Below are 23134 nucleotides of genomic sequence, written 5' to 3'. Positions count from 1 at the left end.
ACTGATGGGACCGAACCAGAGCCCATGGTGGCACTTACTGAGTCTACAACATGAACAGTCAGGTTGGCATGCATTGATAGTGTCCTCCTGTGAGCACATAGTCAGTCCCTAAAACCATTTCCATACCCCATTCTTAACCTTCAGTGTATCTCTGAGCTGATGTGCAGACACATTAAAGAGGCTGTTCTTCAATTAAAGGGACCCTGTCACCATGAAAACGCAACCCAGAGCATAGAGCAGGAGAAGCTGAGAAGATTGATGTATACATTTGTGAGAAAAGTATAACTTGCATTTTATTGGTGTAAATATTTGCTCATTTTGAACTAAAGAGTCACATGGGCGGTCCTACTCAGTGACTGACAGCCTTCCCCATATGACTGTGCATACAACTGTCAGCCACTAGGACCGCCCACATGACTCCTTAGCTCAGAATGAGCAAAGAATTATTTGAATAAAATACAAGTTATAATGAATGCTTTCCCACAAAACTCTATATCAATCTGCTCAGCTTCTCCTGCTCAGTAACATACGGCCTGCAGATTGCACTGCATTTTCCTCATGGAGACAGTTCCCTGCAATGTAAATCTGCAGGGATGTTACAGCCAGGGACAGTTTGACAACTCTGGAGTGCCTTTTTCGGAACAAGCACCTCTGCCATAGGTTGTATTGCAAGTTAAGAAAAAAAAATGGCAAGACCGAATAAACTGATTTTATGCTCACTGTCATCTACTTACCTCTAGTGCAGGGCTGTACCAACCTGTGGCTCTCCAGCTGTTGTAAAACTACAATTCCCACCATGCCCTGCTGTAGGCTGATAGCTGTAGGCTGTCTGGGCATGCTGGGAGTTGTAGTTTTGCAACAGCTAGAGGGCCGCAGGTTGGCTATCCCTGCTCTAGTGGATACATTTGCACAGTTTGATAGCTTTTTCAGAAATTGGGGGACCCTTTTCAGTGAAAATGTAAAATCTGTCTGTAAATTACTGTTCTGTGGATTTGATAATGATGATACCAGTCAGCCTGAATCCTGTTCTGTTTCGTTGGGAACTTAGAGGCAATCTAGCACTTGTTTGATAAAAGTGATTCTTTATATCCAAATCAATAAAATCCAGTTGTACACAGTTCACAGTAGAAAAGTCCTGTACGCATATGCGTTTTGAACTGGGTGGTTTTTAACCATACCCTGTGTTAAGCCCCATGCACACAACCGTATTTTTGGTCCGCATCCGATCTGTATTTTTTGCAGATCAGATGTGGACCCATTCATTTCAATGGGGCTGCAAATAATGCGGACACCATGTGTTGTCCACATCCGTATGTCTGTTCCGCCATCCCACAAAAAAAGATAGAACATAACCTATTCTTTTCCATTTTCCGTACAAAAATAGGCGTTTTAACATAGGGTGGAACATGTGGAACTGGAATTATGTTCGTGTGCCTGGAGCTTAAGTATGTAAAAACAGACTCCACTATGAAAGCTTGGATATTTTCATTTTCTTTTTTTAAGGAAGCAATAAGATAAGGTAACATGTGTTGTGTCATCTCATACATTAGGGGCATGTCCTAGTGATGTTTGATAGGTGAGGGTCCCACCTCTGAGACCCACACCTCTCTCTAAAATGTAGGAGACCGCAGAGAGAAAAAGAGCGGACCACGCATGCGCATCCGCCCTCCATTCATTTCTATGAGACTGCAGAAAGTAGCCGAGCATTCCACTCAGCTATTTTCAGCACTCCCATAGAAATGAAGGGAGGACAGCCAAGCATGCTGTTTTAGAGATAGGTGCGGGTCCCAGAGATCAGCACCTATCAGACATTGGGGCATATCCTAGTGATATGCCACCAATGTATGAGATGGACCAACCCCTTTAAGCCAATCAGTTGCAGTTCAGATGGTATCTTAAGCGCCACCTGTTTCAAAAGTTGCATAGTTGGCAGCGTCACTGCTGCAGTATGTGTTCCAGGTGGTAACTGACACGGCATACATATATCCACAGTGAACTCCTTCAATAGCGCACATAGTTGTGGTTGTGTTACACAACAGAGTATGTCCATTATTCCCTTCAGCGACCACAATGTAGGATTCTGCCCCTTTGCTAGGAGACCAGGTAATACTTAGGAGGTCCGGTGAAGAGCAGTTCATGCTGATTTCAATGTTGGTGGGCAGGCATGGTGCTGTTAATGAAATAAAAACATTGTAGAAGCAATTAAAGTATCTAAAATATCTAACTTTATATATTATTTAAAGAGCTTTTCCAGAACTTTGATGTTAATAACATATTCTTAGGATAGGCCATCAGATTGGTAGGCAACCACCACTGGCACTGGACAGAGCTGGAAGCAGAAAGCTGCGTCCATTGTGTTTTGGCTGTGCTGGGGTACTGCAGCTCCGGTCTCTTTCGAGTGAATGGGTGCTGAGCTGCAGTTCACCCGGCATCGGAAACTACACAGTGGGTGGAGTTTTCCGTCCACTGTAAAGTTCCCAATACCGGTGGCTTCCGAAAACAGCTGATCAGTAGGGGTGTGTATCCTGAGGATAGAAGTCATCAATATCTAAGTCCTGGAAAACTCTTTTAAACATTGTTGTCATACTTGTTGTTTTTGGCAGTTGCATATTGGCCACATTTGATACGGGGTTGGTCAGGCGGAGGTTGGTACACAGGCACACCAGCAGATTATAGCACACCTTTGCAGGACCTAGCAAGCTAGTAAACCTATTGCTCAGACAGTGAGCGAGAAAAATAGCACAGCATATATAGCAGTGCTGATTAACATATTAGAAGCAGCTGCACACAGAACCAAAGAAGGTTTAACCCTTGAAGTACTGCAGAATGAGGTGAGGTTCAATCATGAGACACAGGACACAGGTGCCTGTGTCCACTGCCAGAGTGCTGGAACTGCAACAGACACAGGGAGAGTGAAGCCGCTTCCATACCCCCCCAGGAGTAGCAGGGCAAAGGTGACCATAGGCCACTAAGGTAAAAAGATATTGTAACAATGCCAAGTTTGCTTAGAAAATTACAGTATTTGTTCTATTTTGCCACACCTAACATAATGGTCTTTTTCCAACATAAGTGCTCCCCAAATTATAAATAGGAAAGTGAAAGGATGGACTGTATACATCCTATGCCCACCTGCAGTAAAAAAAAAGTTATAGTTGAGGCTAAAATTCCACCTCACCCCCATTGCTTGCCAAATGTATATGTTTTGTGATGTTGCTGATAAGGCATGAAAAAATGCAATTTGTTTTACAAAATTACCTGTTCCAACTGTTGTTGCATTTGTTGTGATGCTGTGGCAGATGCCATCATATGCTGTGACAGTGACATTGTAAAGCTGTCCACACTTTAGGTTTGATACTGAGCATGAGGTGGTTGATGAAACACAAGAAACCTCACTTCCATCGGGCCCGTGAAATACTGCTGTATATGACACTGCCCCAGCGCTTGGCTCCCAGAGAACCGATGCTCCGTTTATACCGCAATCTGGTGTCGCTGTAATGTGCATCGGGCTGCATGGGGCTGTAAGATTCAAGTAAAAACAGTTAACCTAATCATCCTAGACAAATGAAGTTATATAATTACATGATCACTTACTATAAGGCTGGTTTCACACGGGCGTTGCGGAAAAAGATGTGGGTGCGTTGCGGGAAAATGCGCAATTTTTCCACGCGAGTGCAAAACATTGCAATGCGTTTTGCACGCGCGTGAGAAAAATCGGCATGTTTGGTACCCAAACCCGAACTTCTTCACAGAAGTTCGGGTTTGGGTTAGGTGTTGTGTAGATTGTATTATTTTCCCTTATAACATGGTTATAAGGGAAAATAATAGCATTCTTAATACAGAATGCATAGTACAATAGGGCTGGAGGGGTTAAAAAAAATATGTAAAAAAAATTAACTCACCTTAATCCACTTGTTCGCGCAGCCCGGCTTCTCTTCTGTCTTCTTCTTTGAGGAATAGGACCTTTGATGACGTCACTGCGCTCATCACATGGTCCATCACATGATCTATCACCTTGGTGATGGATCATGTGACGGACCATGTGATGAGCGCAGTGACATCATCAAAGGTCCTATTCCTGTGCACAGCAAAGATGAAGACAGAAAAGAAGCCGTCCTGCGCGAACAAGTGAATTAAGGTGAGTTAAATTATATATTTTTTTTTTAACCCCTCCAGCCCTATTGTACTATGCATTCTGCATTAAGAATGCTATTATTTTCCCTTATAACCATGTTATAAGGGAAAATAATAATGATCGGGTCTCCATCCCAATCGTCTCCTAGCAACCGTGCGTGAAAATCGCACCGCATCCGCACTTGCTTGCAGATGCTTGCGATTTTCACGCAGCCCCATTCACTTCCATTGAATTCACTTTCACGCAACGCACAAGTGATGCGTGATAATCACCGCTCATCTGCACAGCCCCATAGAAATTAATGGGTCCGGTTTCAGTGCGGGTGCAATGCGTTCACCTCACGCATTGCACCCGCGCGGAAATCTCGCCCGTGTGAAAGGGGCCTAAGGGTTCTGACTACCTGGCATACATGGTACAAGGCTATAGAAGGCATGTGAACATAGAAGGTCAACATGTGGGGGTGTAATATAACCTCATCTGCCCGTTCTCAGATCCTCTAAGCAGCCTACTTGAAAAACTCAGAGGTGCTTATATTAAATGCTTCAGTTTCAAGAAGCACATACCTCCCGCTAAGGCTCTGTTCATATCTATAGTCAATGAGTTGTCAAAGGTTTTCAATACAAGGAGATATTTTTTTTTATAACGGAAGACAACGGTAGACATATGTAACTATACTCCTCAGCATTGAAATTGCAATACTAAAAAGAAAAATCTATGGAATTTTCGAAATTACATGGTTTATAGACATGTTACTGATATGCAAATGATATGTTACTGACACGCAAAATATTCAAAACATCTCACTTTATTCAGTATCAGGTATGAGTGCCACATGCAGAAATACACGCACTTACATGTCTTGCTATGCTATTAGTAAGGCTATTGATGGTTGAGGTATGTTCTACTATACTGAATGCACTTAGGTACGCAAATCATCAAGATCTGCTGCTGGCAGCTCCCTCTGCAATTGCTGAGGAATAATGTCCTAGATGTGCTTGATGGGATACAAATCCAGAGATTCTCCAGGCCATGGTAGCACATTTAGGTAAAGCAGGCTGTTTACAGTAGCACAAGCAACATGCAGCCTGGAACACTTTGGAGAAATGGCCGTACCACTGGTTTCACAACCAAATCAATGTAACACTGAACTGTTAGTGTATCTGAAATGAAGACTAGAGGGTCTGGCTACCTACCGTACATTATGCCACCTCACACCATAATCCTCGTGCAATGTCCTGTTGTGAAGGACTCTTTATTCACGTGGTCTCCAGACCAATCTTAGGCTATCATTGCGTCTGTGACAAATGTGGGACTGTTACAGCTGTGGATGTGGAACCACTGTGCCAAGTACCAGGAGTGGTTGGCTTCTGACCCACGGGGGTCAGAGACACCAATGTGAGATACCAGAGGTTAATACAACACAGGTTGTCAGGAATAGGCAATCAGAGCAGGCGGCTCAGGGTCAAAACAGTGAACTAGAAGAGGTCGGTACACAGGAGGATAAACGATTAAAGCTCTTTTACAGCAAGTTAGCAGATCCAAGCAAAACCTGTTGAGCAGGTAAGGGGTGAAACCAAGAGCCCACCATATACAGGAGAGTTGATGAGCTCATTTTTCAACACCTGAACAGCAGCACACAGCGCTGAAAAGGAAGTGAGATACCCTGAATACACTGCGTGCAGAATTATTAGGCAAATGAGTATTTTGACCACATCATCCTCTTTATGCATGTTGTCTTACTCCAAGCTGTATAGGCTCGAAAGCCTACTACCAATTAAGCATATTAGGTGATGTGCATCTCTGTAATGAGAAGGGGTGTGGTCTAATGACATCAACACCCTATATTAGGTGTGCATAATTATTAGGCAACTTCCTTTCCTTTGGCAAAATGGGTCAAAAGAAGGACTTGACAGGCTCAGAAAAGTCAAAAATAGTGAGATATCTTGCAGAGGGATGCAGCACTCTTAAAATTGCAAAGCTTCTGAAGCGTGATCATCGAACAATCAAGCGTTTCATTCAAAATAGTCAACAGGGTCGCAAGAAGCGTGTGGAAAAACCAAGGCGCAAAATAACTGCCCATGAACTGAGAAAAGTCAAGCGTGCAGCTGCCAAGATGCCACTTGCCACCAGTTTGGCCATATTTCAGAGCTGCAACATCACTGGAGTGCCCAAAAGCACAAGGTGTGCAATACTCAGAGACATGGCCAAGGTAAGAAAGGCTGAAAGACGACCACCACTGAACAAGACACACAAGCTGAAACGTCAAGACTGGGCCAAGAAATATCTCAAGACTGATTTTTCTAAGGTTTTATGGACTGATGAAATGAGAGTGAGCCATGATGGGCTAGATGGATGGGCCCGTGGCTGGATTGGTAAAGGGCAGAGAGCTCCAGTCCGACTCAGACGCCAGCAAGGTGGAGGTGGAGTACTGGTTTGGGCTGGTGGGGCCTTTTCGGGTTGAGGATGGAGTCAAGCTCAACTCCCAGTCCTACTGCCAGTTTCTGGAAGACACCTTCTTCAAGCAGTGGTACAGGAAGAAGTCTGCATCCTTCAAGAAAAACATGATTTTCATGCAGGACAATGCTCCATCACACGCGTCCAAGTACTCCACAGCGTGGCTGGCAAGAAAGGGTATAAAAGAAGAAAATCTAATGACATGGCCTCCTTGTTCACCTGATCTGAACCCCATTGAGAACCTGTGGTCCATCATCAAATGTGAGATTTACAAGGAGGGAAAACAGTACACCTCTCTGAACAGTGTCTGGGAGGCTGTGGTTGCTGCTGCACGCAATGTTGATGGTGAACAGATCAAAACACTGACAGAATCCATGGATGGCAGGCTTTTGAGTGTCCTTGCAAAGAAAGGTGGCTATATTGGTCACTGATTTGTTTTTGTTTTGTTTTTGAATGTCAGAAATGTATATTTGTGAATGTTGAGATGTTATATTGGTTTTACTGGTAAAAATAAATAATTGAAATGGGTATATATTTGTTTTTTGTTAAGTTGCCTAATAATTATGCACAGTAATAGTCACCTGCACACACAGATATCCCCCTAAAATAGCTAAAACTAAAAACAAACTAAAAACTACTTCCAAAAATATTCAGCTTTGATATTAATGAGTTTTTTGGGTTCATTGAGAACATGGTTGTTGTTCAATAATAAAATTAATCCTCAAAAATACAACTTGCCTAATAATTCTGCACTCCCTGTACTAGTCCTAATTCACACACGTGCAGCTGACGCCCGTGCAGAATGTACCATAGCGGCATAAGCTGCCATTGTAACAGGGACATATCTCTAAATAGGATAGACCTGCTTTGCCTTCTGATGTTTTGTTTAGCTACTGTTTGCCGCCCTAGGCTTGGGATGTGACGTCCAATTTCACTTGCAGTACAAAATAGATTACTATGTGCCATTCTTCTAATCAGACGATCCGTCGGTGCAGAGGTTCATCTCTGTGTACTTTTTTCTGTCATTCCAACCACTGAGAAATACAAGGTCGAACAGTGCTGACATCTCAACAAACATCTCTGCGACAAAGGGTGATAACTGTCATGTCGACAAACAGAAGGCATCAATCATCCCATGTGACTTGATTTGACTTTAAAGGTTTCATGTAGCTAAAAAAGCTTGCGTTCAATCTGGCTTTTATGCCCGTACCACATGCCACGGATTAGAGCTAGGTGCTTGAAAATTTGATAACCCGCAGATTTTAGTGGCACCTGCAAGTTCTTCAATAACCTTACGGTTTGTCCTTGGTGTTACAACTTCAATGTTGCGTTGTGTATACAGGCTTATATTTGTATACTTCTGATTTGTATGTCTGACGGTACAGGCACAGATCAAACTTGCATGCCAAACATATGCCCTAAACACAGTATTAATAAATCTTAAAGAGGACCTTTCACCGATCCTGACATTGTGAACTAAGTATCATGACATATACAGCGGCACCCAGGGATCTCACTGCACTTACTATTATCCCTGGGCGCTGCTCCGTTCTCCCGTTATGTCCTCCGGTATCTTCGGGGACTTGGTTCTGCTGGGCGTCTCTTTCTCCTCGGCTGTAGCGCTGGCCAATTGCAGCGCAGAGCTCACAGCCTGGGAGAAAAAAAACTCCCCGGCTGTGAGCTCTGCGCTGCGATTGGCCAGCGCTACAGCCTAGGAGAAGGAGACGCCCAGCAGAACAAGGGCAGACTCTGCCTACTATAACCAAGTCCCCTAAGTCTCCGCCTACTATAACCAAGTCCCCGTACATACCGGAGGACATAACGGGAGAACTGAGCGGCGCCCAGGAATAATAGTAAGTGCAGTGAGATCCCTGGGCGCCGCTGTATATGTCATGATACTTAGTTCACAATGTCAGGATCGGTGAAAGGTCCTCTTTAAAAGGGGTATTCCAGAGGTTAGTGAAGCGCTACAACTTCTTTTCTACAGTACAATACGTGAATTTAGTGGCACTGTATGGGGTAATGCAGTGAAAGCCTGCATGAATCTGTAATTGATATGTAATTGATATGAATCTGTAATTGATATGTCCAAATTCACAAAGGTAGAGTAAAGCATGTTCCTATAAGGGCTAATGCACACAAACCTATTTTTGGTCTGATCCATATTTTTCGCAGGTCAGATGCGGACCCGTTTACTTCAATGGTGCCGCAAAAGATCCGAACAGCACACCGTGTGCTGTCGGCATCCGTATGTCCGCTCCGCGGCCCCGTAAAAAACTACAAAATATCCTATTCTTGTCCACATTACAGACAAGGATAGGACTGTTCTATTATGGGCCAGACGTTCCATTCCACAAAATGCAGAACACACACGGCCAGTATCTTTGTTTTGCGGATCCGCAATTAGCGGACATGTGCATGAGCCCTACAACTGTTGTTAGATCAGGCCTGACCAGATTGTCATCACAAGTATTGACCATGGAGGGGAGCACTTGTAACCTGGAACCACTGGTAAGAATACAGTATGTTTTTTCCTCATACTAAAATGATAATTTTCAACCCATATTTCTGCAGTATCGTCTTTCTTCACCGCACACTTACCAGATTTGACTTCTATTTCTGCACTCGGTGCACTCTTACATTCATCGTGCATGGCCAGAACTGTCAAGCTGTATACCTCCCCACATTGAAGTGGGGACAGCAGGCACTTGTTGTCTGATACGTCTGCAATGGTAACGTCCCCCTGTCCTCCCACAGCTGTGGCAGAATAGCCGGTGGCTCCATGACTGACATCCCAAAGCACATTAAGTTCATTTTCCTGGCACATTATTGTAGCGTTTATAGTCCGAGGAACACATGGCACTAGAATCAAATAAATGACAGTGACATTAAACACTAATGTCTTCTACTAGCCTTCTGTAACACTTATGAGATTGTGTCAAATTACAGGTACAGTCCATTTATCAGAGCTGTCCCTAGTCATGAGCCTTGCACTTGTGCACCATCACATGGCCATAAACAGATTTGAATCCACTGGAAGTAAATATAGAACATTTTCACTGAATGACAGCAAACAGAAACCACTATGAATTCATATGAAAAGTACAGTACATTGGAAAACTACATAGTAACATTATCCCAAAAATATTTGGGCTGAATACCACAAAATGCCACTTTAAGTCTGCAGCACCCATAGCACTTCCTTTAAAGGTGTTGTACCATCTGACACACTGGTGGTATGTCTCTAGGATATGCCACCAATGTCAGATAGGTACAGGATCAAGCATTTCTAGAATGGGGCCAGCTTTTTCTGGAACTGCCATAGACCCCAATGTATATATTGGTATTGATTTAGGGCTTGTGTCCAATGGTTATTCATCAGGGTACCAGTGATGTCACTGTGCTTGAATGTTTTTGGCACTCTCATAGAAGTGAATGGAGGGTGGCCATGCATGCATGGTGCGCCCTTATTCACTTTGCGGGGCCTGTTATAGAGGTGGGACCCGCACCTATCTGACATGGGTGGCATATCCTAGCAATATACCACCAATGTGTGAGATGGATCGACCCCTAACAAAGTGGGAGCACAGCTTAGAAGCTACCCCAACTCAGGGACAGTGTGTACCCAGCAACCCCCTTTAATGATGTCTATGACCAGTGCTAGGAGAGAACTGGAAGCTGAACCATCATTGTTTAGTAACCTATTAAACGCAGGACATCACTGGAGCTCTGAGGAATAACCACAGGACACCAGCCCTAAATCAATATATACAGTATACATTAATGTCTTCACTGCCCTAAACCAGCAGAGATATACAGTACAGACCAAAAGTTTGGACACACCTTCTTATTCAAAGAGTTTTCTTTATTTTCATGACTATGAAAATTGTAGATTCACACTGAAGGCATCAAATCTATGAATTAACACATGTGGAATTATATACATAACAAACAAGTGTGAAACAACTGAAAATATGTCATATTCTAGGTTCTTCAAAGTAGCCACCTTTTGCTTTGATTACTGCTTTGCACACTCTTGGCATTCTCTTGATGAGCTTCAAGAGGTAGTCCCCTGAAATGGTTTTTACTTCACAGGTGTGCCCTGTCAGGGTTAATAAGTGGGATTTCTTGCCTTATAAATGGGGTTGGGACCATCAGTGGCGTTGAGGAGAAGGTGGATACACAGCTGATAGTCCTACTGAATAGACTGTTAGAATTTGTATTATGGCAAGAAAAAAGCAGCTAAGTAAAGAAAAACGAGTGGCCATCATTACTTTAAGAAATGAAGGTCAGTCAGCCGAAAAATTGGGAAAACTTTGAAAGTAAGGGCTATTTGACCATGAAGGAGAGTGATGGGGTGCTGCGCCAGATGACCTGGCCTCCACAGTCACCGGACCTGAACCCAATCGAGATGGTTTGGGGTGAGCTGGACCGCAGAGTGAAGGCAAAAGGGCCAACAAGTGCTAAGCATCTCTGGGAACTCCTTCAAGGCTGTTGGAAGACCATTTCAGGGGACTACCTCTTGAAGCTCATCAAGAGAATGCCAAGAGTGTGCAAAGCAGTAATCAAAGCAAAAGGTGGCTACTTTGAAGAACCTAGAATATGACATATTTTCAGTTGTTTCACACTTGTTTGTTATGTATATAATTCCACATGTGTTAATTCATAGTTTTGATGCCTTCATAGTCATGAAAATAAAGAAAACTCTTTGAATGAGAAGGTGTGTCCAAACTTTTGGTCTGTACTGTACATTAACCCCTTTACTGCTCCAGACCACCAAGGATACAGACATTAACCCATTCACTGCACTAGACCACAAGGGATGCAAACATTAATCCCTTTACTGGCTTGGTCGACAAGGGATGCAGACAATGACCATTACTGCCCTATACATGCATGTGTTATAAGGTTTTCAAGGTTCTGTTCATAATGGAAGCCACTATATTGTGCCAAAAGCAACGGATAGACCCCAGTAACACAAATTGTGTTTGTCAGGATTCCTTTATGGTTTCTGATGTTTAAACAGCAAGAATAACATTGGATGAAGCACTATTCCTGCCCTCATATCTGATGGAATAGCCAAAAAGGGGCTCCAAATACAACCTACATTGCAAATGTGAGCAAACCTCAATACCATGTACGTGGATGCTAATGTATGTGGCACTATATATTTGTCTGTTGCATGAGTAATTATAGGGGTGCTGTTCAATTATTTTATGCTGTTTATCCAGTTTAGAGGAAGCAGTGGCAAAGTCCCCAACCGCCCCATTCACCAGTTACAGTACTAAGGTTTTGACGTAACATTGAGTAGGATATCATTCTAAACACTATGGGCAAAGGGAGCATTCCAGATGTGTTGGTGTTCAGAGGGGAGGACACCCATTATACAGTATATACTACCAACATAATGTATGTTTTACCTAGGGTGGTCTAGGAGTTAGTGATAGTACTCGCCCTAGTGGTCTAGAGGGGTTCATGAAATGGTCAACAATATTCTGTATGCTTTAAAGGGGTTGTCTGCTTTCCTATATTGATGATGATGACCTATCCTCAGGATAGGTCATCAATATCAGATTGACAGGTTTTCGACTCCCGGCCTCCGCCGATCAGCTTTTAAAGAGAACACAGTGCTCGTGTGAGCGCTGTCTCCTCTTCACTGGTTACCTGCTCTCCGTTGACATTGCAGCAGCTAGCAGTGTGATTACAACTCCTCCGTTCCATTCACTTTTGGGACGGAATGTAACTACAACGCCTCCTTCCTATTCAAGTGAAAGGGACGTCATAGTTGTAATTACACTCACCGCTCAATGTCGACAGTGAGCAGGTAAACAGTGAAGAGAACACAGAGCTCACAGGAGCACTGCGTTCTTTTCATACAGCTGATCGAAAGGGGTGCCAGGAGTCACGCCCCCACCAATCTAATATTGATGACTTATCCTGAGGATAGTTCATCAATAAAGGACACCGGACAACCCCTTTAAGATGGTGAAGTGGTTAGAGTTAATTTCATACAGATATATCCAAATTTAGATGCTGATTAATTTCATATAGTATCTGTATATGGGTCATACAGATATACAGGTTGCAGCCAAGTTGTTAAATGAATAAAAGTTCCCAATATTGATGGCTAGTGTTGAGCGAAGTGAAGCATTCGAAGTGGAATTCGGTCCGAAGTCTAGGAAAACTCCAATTCACAACAAATCTGAATTTCCACGCTCTTCGTGCTAACAAATCAGATTTTCCTAAAATGTCGCTGCACGTCTTACAAAGCAAAACTAAATGTAGAGGAGACAAGCCCTGGAAAGCCAGATCATCCATTATGCTGTGCAGCCAGCCAATCCCCGGTAGCCATCCACTGTGATGTCACAGCCCTATAAAACCCTCATCCCTCCCGGTCTCCGCCATTGTCCTGTGAGCTGAGCATACGGAGAGACGTGGCAAGTGCTCATGCGCTAGGGACAGTGTTGCTGAACACGATTAATAGAAGAATTCAATAGCAATTAGATGGAAACCTTTATTATTCCAGTGCCAGTGTGCCACCCAATACCATCCAGCCTGCGCCCCTTAGGGGGGCCAGGTCTTAATAATTACCATCCTCATCTTTTGCTGGTTTTACTTCTTACAAATCATCCTTCAAAGTCTCAATGTTCTTGAAAAGTCAGCAAGATGCAGAAAGAGGAGGAGCTGGATGTTCCTGATGACATAGTCTCATCAATATTAGATGATGTGGAAAAGGAGGAAAAGCAGGTGTCAGAGGAAGGGCTCCCACCTGTAGGGCAGGAGAGTGCTGGGGTTGGAGAAACAGGTATGCCAGCATATTGTTCCCCCACCTAACCAGCCACATCCCATACCAGCAACAGCCCCTGTTTAAAGGTGCCACACAGCCATTAACAATGAAGACCGACTATACAGTGCAGCAGTGCAGCTGGGGGCCAATTGGCCACGCAGTTCTTGACCGAAGCATGGCCGCGACCTGCCCTAGCACGGCTTTTCCGTGTGGCGATACCCTAGGGCAGAGTGGCCTGGGTATACCTGATTTATAGCGACTTGTGACAAATTAATTTGTAATGAATCAAATTTCTTGGGGAACTTTGGCAAAGCTGCCAAATCAACTTTTTCAAAACCTAGCTTATTTCTATTGAGGACCTATCCTCAGGATAAGTCATCAATATCAGATCGGCAAGGGCCCGACTGCCGGCACACCCACCAATAAGTGAACGGAGAACTGCTTCCCATTGAAGCAAATAGGGATGGAGGAGTTGCAGTTATACCTGCTCGCTGTGCGTTGTCTTCAAACAGCTGAACAGCGGTGGTGCCAGGAGTCAATCCCCCGCCTATCTCAAATTGATGACCTATCCTGAGGATATGCATGGATATCTTGCTGGATTTACTAACAGATTTTCAGCCTCACTTTGAACATTACGTTATACATCATCCGGCACACTTACCTGTCTTAAATGTTGTTTTTGTACTGTTCTGCCCCGTGCACGTTCCATCTTCAGCCCAAACAGTTACTGTGTAATTCTGTCCACATTCTAGTTCGGGGGTCTCACAGACAGTGCCAGTTGTGCTGCAAGTCACAGTATTGACTCCTTCCACTACAGCTGTAAATGACCTGGCATTGCGGCTGACTTCCCATTGTATAAAACCAGAATTATTATCACATGACGCATAGGCTTCTAAAATCTGGGGAGGGCAAGGAACTAGAGAAAGGGGAAAAAAATGAAAAATAAAAACATTGTATGCAATTGGAAAACTTTTTTTTATCATTTAAGACTTACCTGTCTTGATTTGAATAGAATTATTCCCATTGCTGAAGCAACTTGCAGATTTACTACTCAGGATGATGTCATACTCCATGTCACATAATAGGTTGTCGAATTCATAGTAGGTATTTGTGGTTGTCATAGAGGTCTCATTCTGTCCTGCACGAGCTGTGACTGTGTATGTGGTTGCTCCAGGAGTCTCATCCCATGACAGAGATACAGAATACATCTCACAAGTCACAGAGCTCACAAGATTAGCAGGAACACAAGGAGCTGAAATGAAATAAAAGTAATTCAACACATTTAAGCTGATAAACAATTACCCTGGAATTCTGGGTAATTCCATAAATCCATCCTCCATGTCGAGAAAATTAGTGCTGAGTGCGGCCAGAAAATATGCAAGTATGCAAACACTTTGAGAGAGCAGAAGGGGCTGCTATACATACCCAGGGGTGGGATTCAAATTTTTAACAACAGGTCCCCTACTCAACAGTGGATACGCGTTGTCACGACACATGTTTACATATAGATACACCATATATATGAAACACACATACACAAAAATACACTATATATACACTACACACACATACTACCCAATTTTTAAAAAGCTTAAGGAGCTAACCTATGGAATGGAAGCGTTCATCTCCAGCTGCCGCTGTAATTTTAACAAATGAATCTGGAGAACTTGAGGGAACTGGCTGAATCCCATGCCTGTACATACCTAACTTTCCACCAAATATTTCTGGGGCCTTTTACATGGGCTGATGCACAGGCAATTATCGGGAACTACTAAACATTCCCAATAATTAGCTGACAGGTGATCCTCTGTATGGGGAAGGGAATGCTCATTACCAATAACTTCCCCAATCCTCCACCATTAAAAGGACCTTAAGCTATTGTACTTTCAAGTAATCTGATCAATTGTTATGAGCATCTGCTTTCATTTAATATATCATTTCCAATGTGTGTTTTTGGCCATTTTTTTTTTTCTGACATTCAAAGAAAATTACAGGACGGCAGGACAGGGTGAAAAAGAAAAAAAAAACTCACCTCTTTCTAGTGTCTGCTAGGACCAGAAGTGGTGACTTGCTGTATAAACACGACCGCTGTCAGCCAATCAGTGGCCTCTGAGGCCATTAATTTCCTGGCGGTGGTCACGTGCATGTTTATAGCATGCTCCAGTCAGACAACAACAGCGTTTTTTTTTGTTCTTTTACATATCTGTAAATTTTTTGGGATATTGGACAGTACCTTGAAATTGCATGTCTATGTAGGGGATTTGAGTCTATGCAGGACATTTATGAAAGCTTTGTGGCACTATTCTGGTGGAAAAAAGTCGCAAATGAAGTTGCACGCCATATTTGTCCCATAATTTGTGACTTTTTAAGCTCTGAAGTGCTGAGAAAAGGGCCAGGGCGTAGTGAAGCCTTCCGGATTTACTATAACTTATGCCAGGAACTGGTGTAAGTTATAGCTCATGTCTGCACCAGCTCCTATCTGGCATAGACAGAGTTCCAGAGATGCACCTCATCTGACAAAATAGGAACATTTTACTTCAGTGCCGGGAAATCAAGACTGGGGTATGGGAACACCACTCTTGATAAATGTTCCCCTATATGTCAGAAAACTGAGCTCCGACCACTATAAAATATATTAAGAAATTATTCAGCATACTATTTTGGACCTAAAACCCACATGATGAGAACAGGGGAGAATACTGGGGCAGATGAACTAATCCTATAGAAGCCATAAATTTTGACCAGCTGTCTAGACCTTCACCAGATTTATCACAGGAGCACAGGCTGGATGACACATATACCTTCACCAGATTTATCACAGGAGCAAAGCTGGATGATACATATACCTTTACCAGATTTATCACAGGGGCACAGTCTGGATGACACATATACCTTCACCAGATTTATCACATGGGCTCAGGCTGGATGACACATATAACATCGCCAGATTTGTCACAGGAGCACAGGCTGAATGATACATATAACATCACCAAATTTATCACAGGGGCTCAGGCTGGATGACACATATACCATCACCAGATTTATCACAGGAGCACAGGCTGGATGACACATATACCTTTACCAGATTTATCACAGGAGCACAGGCTTGATGACACATATACCTTCACCAGATTTATCACAGGAGCACAGGCTGGATGATACATATACCTTTACCAGATTTATCACAGGGGCACAGGCTGGATGACACATATACCTTCACCAGATTTATCACAGGAGCACAGGCTGAATGATACATATAACATCACCAGATTTATCACAGGAGCACAGGCTGGATGACACATATACCTTCACCAGATTTATCACAGGAGCACAGGCTGAATGATACATATAACATCACCAGATTTATCACAGGAGCACAGGCTGGATGACACATATACCTTCACCAGATTTATCACAGGGGCTCAGGCTGAATGACACATATACCTTCACCAGATTTATCACAGGGGCTCAGGCTGGATGACACATATACCATCACTAGATTTATCACAGGAGTACAGGCTGGATGACACATATACCTTTACCAGATTTATCACAGGAGCACAGGCTGGATGATAAATTTGGTGCAGGGATGGATACTTTTCGCTGACTCTATGCCAACTATTGGTCGGCTAAGGTTGAGAAAGAATTTTACACATATCAGGCAAAGCTACACTCCTTTACCTGTAAGTCGCTCCCTCTTGTTGGGTTAGGCACATATTATTTTTCTAAACCTAGATGCGCCTAATTGCTCCACATTTTGACAGTGTTTACACCAGAATTTATGAGCTCTGATATTAGTAAATGTGGGCCATTGACTTCATTGTTCAATGCTGGACAATTTACTTATAATCAAGATGAATGCAGATAAAACAACCGCAAACACATTGAACCAGGTCACAAAGATATTTCTGTAACTTCGTTTTTGTGCATTTTGTTGTTTAGTTCACATCAAAACAAAGTAAAAATGTTCAGAGTGCTAACATACTAAACCTCATGGACTACTACATGCAAAGATGACAGCAGATCTCTAGCAACAGATCCAGATGTAATAATCACATAGCTACCTGTAACAATGGTGACCGAAGGACTTTTGTCACTGCCACACTGGTCATTATATGCCGCAGTTGTCACAGTGTAGGTCTCGCCACACTTGATGCCACTAATGTCACACCTCAGAGCTGTAGTATTACACGTCAGTGTCTTCCCACTTTGATCTATTATTCTGCCAGTGTAATATTTGGCTCCGGAGGCAGCGCTCCACAACAGAGTGATAAAGTCAGAGGCACATGTAGGCTCGGCGTCCAGTCTCTCAGGCACACAGGGACCTAGGCATGGTACAGGTGTATTGAGCATTATAGCAGAGGACACTATAAACAGCAGCATCAAGATTCATAATATCTTTTTATTGTCACCATTGCTTCCTCTAAAGCCTGATAACAAGCTATGATCTGCTTTACAGCTGTCCATAGCCCATGTTACATTTGCAGACTATAGACTGCCATAAGCAGTGGTCTGTAGCTCACTGCTATTAAAGGTCTTCTCCAGGAATTATGAAAATACTTGAATATCACTTTATTATAAATATATTCTCAAATACCTGTCATTGGTTTCAATGGCTCGTTTTGTCTAAGGAGCAATCATTAGGAGAAATAAAATGGCCGCCATCCTATCAGTACACACAAAACCCGTCATAATCACTCAGGAGGACAAGTTATTACAGAACACTGAGCTAAAGAGCTGCCTCATACTTCTCTTTGCTCTACTGGTCAGGGAATATGATCCTGAACACAGCTGATAAGATCCTCAGCTGAATCTCTGTGGGAATGGAGTTCATGAGAAGACATGAAGTACAGAGAAGAGGAGGGGATGTGGCTAATGAGCAGCAGCGCTTGTATGCAGTCTCCATTACCACAGCCGCACATTACCACAGTCTGTCCTGTCCGTATTTTCATTTTCTTAATTCCCGGAGAACCCCTTTAATTCATTATTTATAGGAGGTATCGTTTACATTATATTATAATGGTGAATTGTCACCTTTCCACTCCATTTACACATTTAATGTCACACGTAGTTTCTGTGGCATCGTTTAATGCAGTTTGAGACAAAGCCATTTGTGGATCCAGCTCTGGCTTTGACTCTAAAAAAATAAATTTATCAAAAACTGCCACAAAAAGCAGAGTGTGACTCCACCCTCATGGCCAGGCCATGTTGAGCCTTCATGACCAAAAATATGTTTGCAGTTTTTTGCATGTACAGGTCGCATAGCTAGAACTTTAAATAAGTGATTAACATGTTTCTTTTGTAACTTTTTTCCTCATCACCTAGGTATTGCTTTTTTAAATAAAAATTGGATACTTAATTTGGCATTTTCAAATGCAATATTTTTTAATTGCAGAAAAAAAACTTGAAATAGAAACTTTATTTTGTACTTTCAACATCCTCTGTTTTTTTTTATTATTATTACATACCATAGTTAAGGTTATTATGTCAGGAGCATGGTTCTTTTTATGACTGATTATGATTTATTTTTTTCACTTTACTTCATATTTTTTTATAATGTGTTCCCTAAAAGGTCAGAAAAGTCATAAAGTCTAGTAACCTGGGTTAGCATTAAAAACCCAAGTTGCAAGAGAAAACAGAAATTGTTAATTCAGGACTGTGGCGGGTCTAGTTAGGTGGCAGGGTTACATGACCGGACACTAGAAGATCAAAGAGCAAAGAGATTTCTTTTCCAGGGGAAATCTAATGAAGCCATAGAAGTAGACATACCTGTATGGAATTCGACAGCTGGACTCTCAGTTTTACATTGTTCCCCATATGAGGTGACGACTACTTGGTAGGTTCGCCCACAATCCAGGTTCTCAATGTCACATGTTGTGCCTTCTGTGGTACACGAATGTGCTTTTCCGTCATCTCCACTGACCATAGCAGTAGAGTTCAGGGCTCCTGGGGTCTGATCCCAAGACACTTTTGTTGTATTTGACTCGCACATAACTGTTGTTTTTACATTTTGTGGAACACAAGGGGCTGGAAAAATAAACAAAGAAGCAGGTATGATACATAAGATTCACTTTAATATTGCAATGAAAGTAACTGTAGTGAAGACATACTGAAGCCAGAGATGGTTGATAGCAGAGACATGTGGCTGAGGAGTAATTTACAGTAACTGGTCTGTACACCATATTTACTAACATATTAGTAAATGCTAAAGCATGTAATATGTGAACTGCAACTTGTCTTTACCAGATACGTGTGTACTAGAGCTGCTGCACAGTTCTTTCTCCACCAATTCCAATTCTATAATTTTTACACAATACCATTTGCTTTGGGATGTTGGGTGACAATAGGATGTCAATACTTTGTGGGATGTACTGCACAGCCACCTGATTTTATAGTATGGGCATGACCTGTAGGCTATACCAACCATGCGACTAGCACCAAAATGTAAAGGTACGGCTACACAGTGACTCTGGTCAATCAGAAGCGCTGATCCCATAGAAATGAATGGGATTGCAGCACGAGTACCAAAAAATCCAGTATTGCTGTATTTCTTGCAACTCGCTCTGCAATCCAATTTATTTCTATGGCATCACTGCTACCCTGAAATTCTGGCCACGACAGTTACGGCTAAAAATATATATTTTTTTCATTTGGTCTTTATTAAAAATATTCAACAATTTTTGTTTTACAACCTTCACTTAAAGTGAATCTGCTTTTTCTGACAGCTCCTTGTGTAGCCCTTATCTCTGAATTCACAACCCTTATCTGTGACAGCTCATAAACTCTCATTTAAGCCATACTGATAAGGGTCTAGCTATAATGAGTGTTTATGAGCTGTCAGGAGTACAGAGATAAGGGTTAGCAGTGTGAGCTCTAAGAGCAGTTCTCTGATGGGATTCACTGGGAAGAGAGAGCCTGCCAGTCTACAAATACAACGAAACAGAAAGCTGTATAGGAAATGCTGTTGAAAATAGTTAATAAAGACGGATAAAAAAAAAAAATAGCCCAAAATGAGTAGCATGCAATTATAATTCCCCAATGGTGTTCATAGCCTTTAATAATGTTCCTCATTGTGTTATTTAAGTTTTTGCTACAGCCACTGCCACATTACTGAACAGTACAGGTCCACATAGCCGTCTGTATAATCAGCCATTATTGTAAGGAGGCGCTGATTAATGGTTACTGGTAGGAGCAGGTAGTGGCACTAAAACCTCTAGTAAATCACAATATTACCTGTGTAAAAATCCAAAGTACTAGTTATGCTGTTGCAATGTGAATTTGATGCTGTGAGGGCCACACTGTACACATGTCCACACTGGAGGTCACTGATGTCACAAGTTGCGTTGCTTGAGTTGCACATTCCACTCCAGCCGTTTGTCCCCATCACAAGAACAGAATATGTTGTTGCTCCCTGTGCAGGATCCCACAGTAAAGTTGCTGAACTTTTTCCGCAATGTAGTGCCGCCCTTAGGTTAGAAGGAATGCAAGGAGCTAAGACAGAAAACAAAATTACTGAGCATCTGAAGTGTAGAGTGAGCGTCCCCATACAATTGGAAGAAACCGTTTTAATATCCGTTTTTTAGAAAGACATTTGTGAAAAAACGGCCATGAAAAACTGACAGTTTAACCGTTTTAATGGCCTTGTTTTTACTGTCGTGTGAATGTACCCTAAGAAAGTCAGGGGAGAGAAGGGTGTAAGTACAGCTCTACTTGGGCTTTATAGTCCGGTCTAAAGCTACAGCTAAGAAGACACAAAAGTTATTGCCATGTATTGGTATATGTCATCTCTGCATCTTGATATTAAGGGTCGCATTCACTGACGAATACAATTACAATACAAAACGGCCTGAAATCAAATGAGGATTTCACAGCAAAAATGTGTCAAAATTCACTGCAGATTTTTTGGCCTTATGTCATTTTTTTGTCAACGCTTTTCTTCCCCTTTTCTCAGCATCACTGCACCCTGGCAGGATGTTTACATGCAGAACTTCCTGTTCTCCTCAGCTTCCTGCTTAGTTTTCTAACCAAACCCAGCATGCTTTGTTCTGCAATATTTTACTAGGCTTGCTCCGTGCAACTAACATGACCTGGGGAGATGTAGGGGGCATGACTATTGCAGAGTGAACAGTGTGGCAGGTGGAGCAAGAGCTGTGAAATATTACAGAGCAAAGCTTGCTGGGTCTGGTTGGAAAACCCAACAGGAAGCAGAAGTTCTGCATGTAAACTTTCTACCCAGGTGAAATGAAGTAGAAAGCAAAGGTATTAAAGTGCTGACATGAAAATAAAGTATATGGGGCAAAAATATGCAGTTTAAGGTACTCTGGGTGGATAAAAATTCATTATAAAACCAGAGAACTCCTTTAATGTCCCTGTATTGCAGTAGACAGGTGCCTACACATGTGAGATCATTCTCTGTTATAGTCTATGAGATATAGGGAAATGTTCAGTTGTGTCCATATCTCCCGTTCACTTTTTTTCACCATGAAACTAATAATTTTGTGTATGAGACTTTGAGATCTAAAGATGATCTGCATTACTGCACTGCTAATATATATGTTCTGCTGCCCTGCCGCATGTTGTGCTGTGCAATGTGCGTATACTGCTCACTGCTACATACTATAGTGTGCAGAACACAGATGGAAGATGAAAGTCAGGGTCACATTTAAACCTCTGGCCCACTGCCCACCACTGTTCTAAATTAATGGGGGAGATTTATCAAACTGGTGTAAATTAGAACTGACTTAGTTGCCCATAGAAACCAATCAGATTCCACCTTTTATTTTTCACAGCTCCTTTGGAAAATGAAAGGTGGAATCTGATTGGTTGCCATGGGCAACTAGGCCAGTTCTACTTTACACCAGTTTGATAAATATCCCCCAATGTTTCTAAAACTGTGGACCTCAGGCAGAGGCGGATTGGCCATAGACCCTACAGGGAAATGTCCCAGTGGGCCGATGCCCAGGGGGTCACGCAAGCACTCCTGATGGCCGCAGGCCAGGTACATAATAATCTGATGCTCAACTGCCGCAGTTGCCCTTCTGAACTGAACTGTATTACCATCCTCATGACGGTGATACAGTTAAATACTGTGGTGGCAGTATTTTGTGCTGCACTAAGGTATTGCAGGTCCTGTCTACTTCTGTTGTCCCTGCCTAATTTAGTCCCATCTACAACATGGGGCCACTTTTAAGTTTTTTCCAGGGCCACTTTAAGTTCCTAATCCGCCCCTAAACTCAGGGGTAATTTTGGTCTTCCTTTTATGCTTAGATTATTGCTACACTAGATTTAAGAGACTAATGACATTAAAGAATATGTTTCATTTTGTTCCAGCCTTGACCAGTAGTGAGGTCCAAGTATAGCCATGTCCTGGCTGGTGAGGCCCCAGTGGCAAGAGGTTGAAGATCCTTGCTGCATATAATAGTTACTGCTATAGTATGTGCATATTTCTCATTTTTGTTGTTATTACCTGTCGTAAATGTTTTCTCTTCTAGGCTGATATTAGCCAGATGATGATTGAATAATGTGACAGTCACAGTATACGCCTCTCCACACTGAAGTCCTCCGATGCTGCAGGTGGTGTTTGTTGTGTTGCACATATAATTCATCCCATCTGATGATATTACATTGACTTTATATTCTGTAACGTATGAAGATGCAAGCCACTGCAGCATAACCTGGTTAGAGTCACAGGCTGTAAATATGGACATATTTTGTGGGGCACAAGGACCTTAGAAGAGAGAACATGTTACTTTCGTGACTAG

At 42.5% G+C, this 23134-nt stretch overlaps 2 protein-coding genes across 3 annotated transcripts in view; both read right to left on the bottom strand.

Moving 5' to 3' along the window:
• LOC120978784 (fibronectin type III domain-containing protein 7-like) overlaps nt 1-9607 on the bottom strand; it is a 59239-nt gene extending 49632 nt beyond the window's left edge. For both annotated transcript variants that reach the window (XM_040407130.1, XM_040407131.1), the window contains exons 1-4: nt 9534-9607; nt 9188-9448; nt 3256-3516; nt 1907-2170 (exon numbers count right to left, since the gene is read on the bottom strand). In XM_040407130.1, the coding sequence (XP_040263064.1) occupies nt 1907-2170; nt 3256-3516; nt 9188-9448; nt 9534-9546 (799 nt within the window). In that variant the 5' untranslated portion in view covers nt 9547-9607. The remainder of the gene's footprint in view (nt 1-1906; nt 2171-3255; nt 3517-9187; nt 9449-9533) is intronic.
• A 1970-nt stretch (nt 9608-11577) lies between these two features.
• The window catches only part of LOC120979803 (mucin-3A-like), a 121056-nt gene continuing 109499 nt past the window's right edge, over nt 11578-23134 (bottom strand). Inside the window, exons 31-35 of the mRNA XM_040408760.1 lie at nt 22840-23100; nt 19143-19400; nt 14368-14625; nt 14035-14289; nt 11578-11597 (exon numbers count right to left, since the gene is read on the bottom strand). Of these exons, the coding sequence (XP_040264694.1) occupies nt 11578-11597; nt 14035-14289; nt 14368-14625; nt 19143-19400; nt 22840-23100 (1052 nt within the window). The remainder of the gene's footprint in view (nt 11598-14034; nt 14290-14367; nt 14626-19142; nt 19401-22839; nt 23101-23134) is intronic.

The sequence above is a fragment of the Bufo bufo genome, chromosome 9 (genome assembly GCF_905171765.1).
Source record: "Bufo bufo chromosome 9, aBufBuf1.1, whole genome shotgun sequence".
Classification (NCBI taxonomy): domain Eukaryota; kingdom Metazoa; phylum Chordata; class Amphibia; order Anura; family Bufonidae; genus Bufo; species Bufo bufo.
The sequence above is the reverse complement of the archived record's forward strand: the minus strand, read 5'-3'. Positions and strand labels throughout refer to the sequence as shown.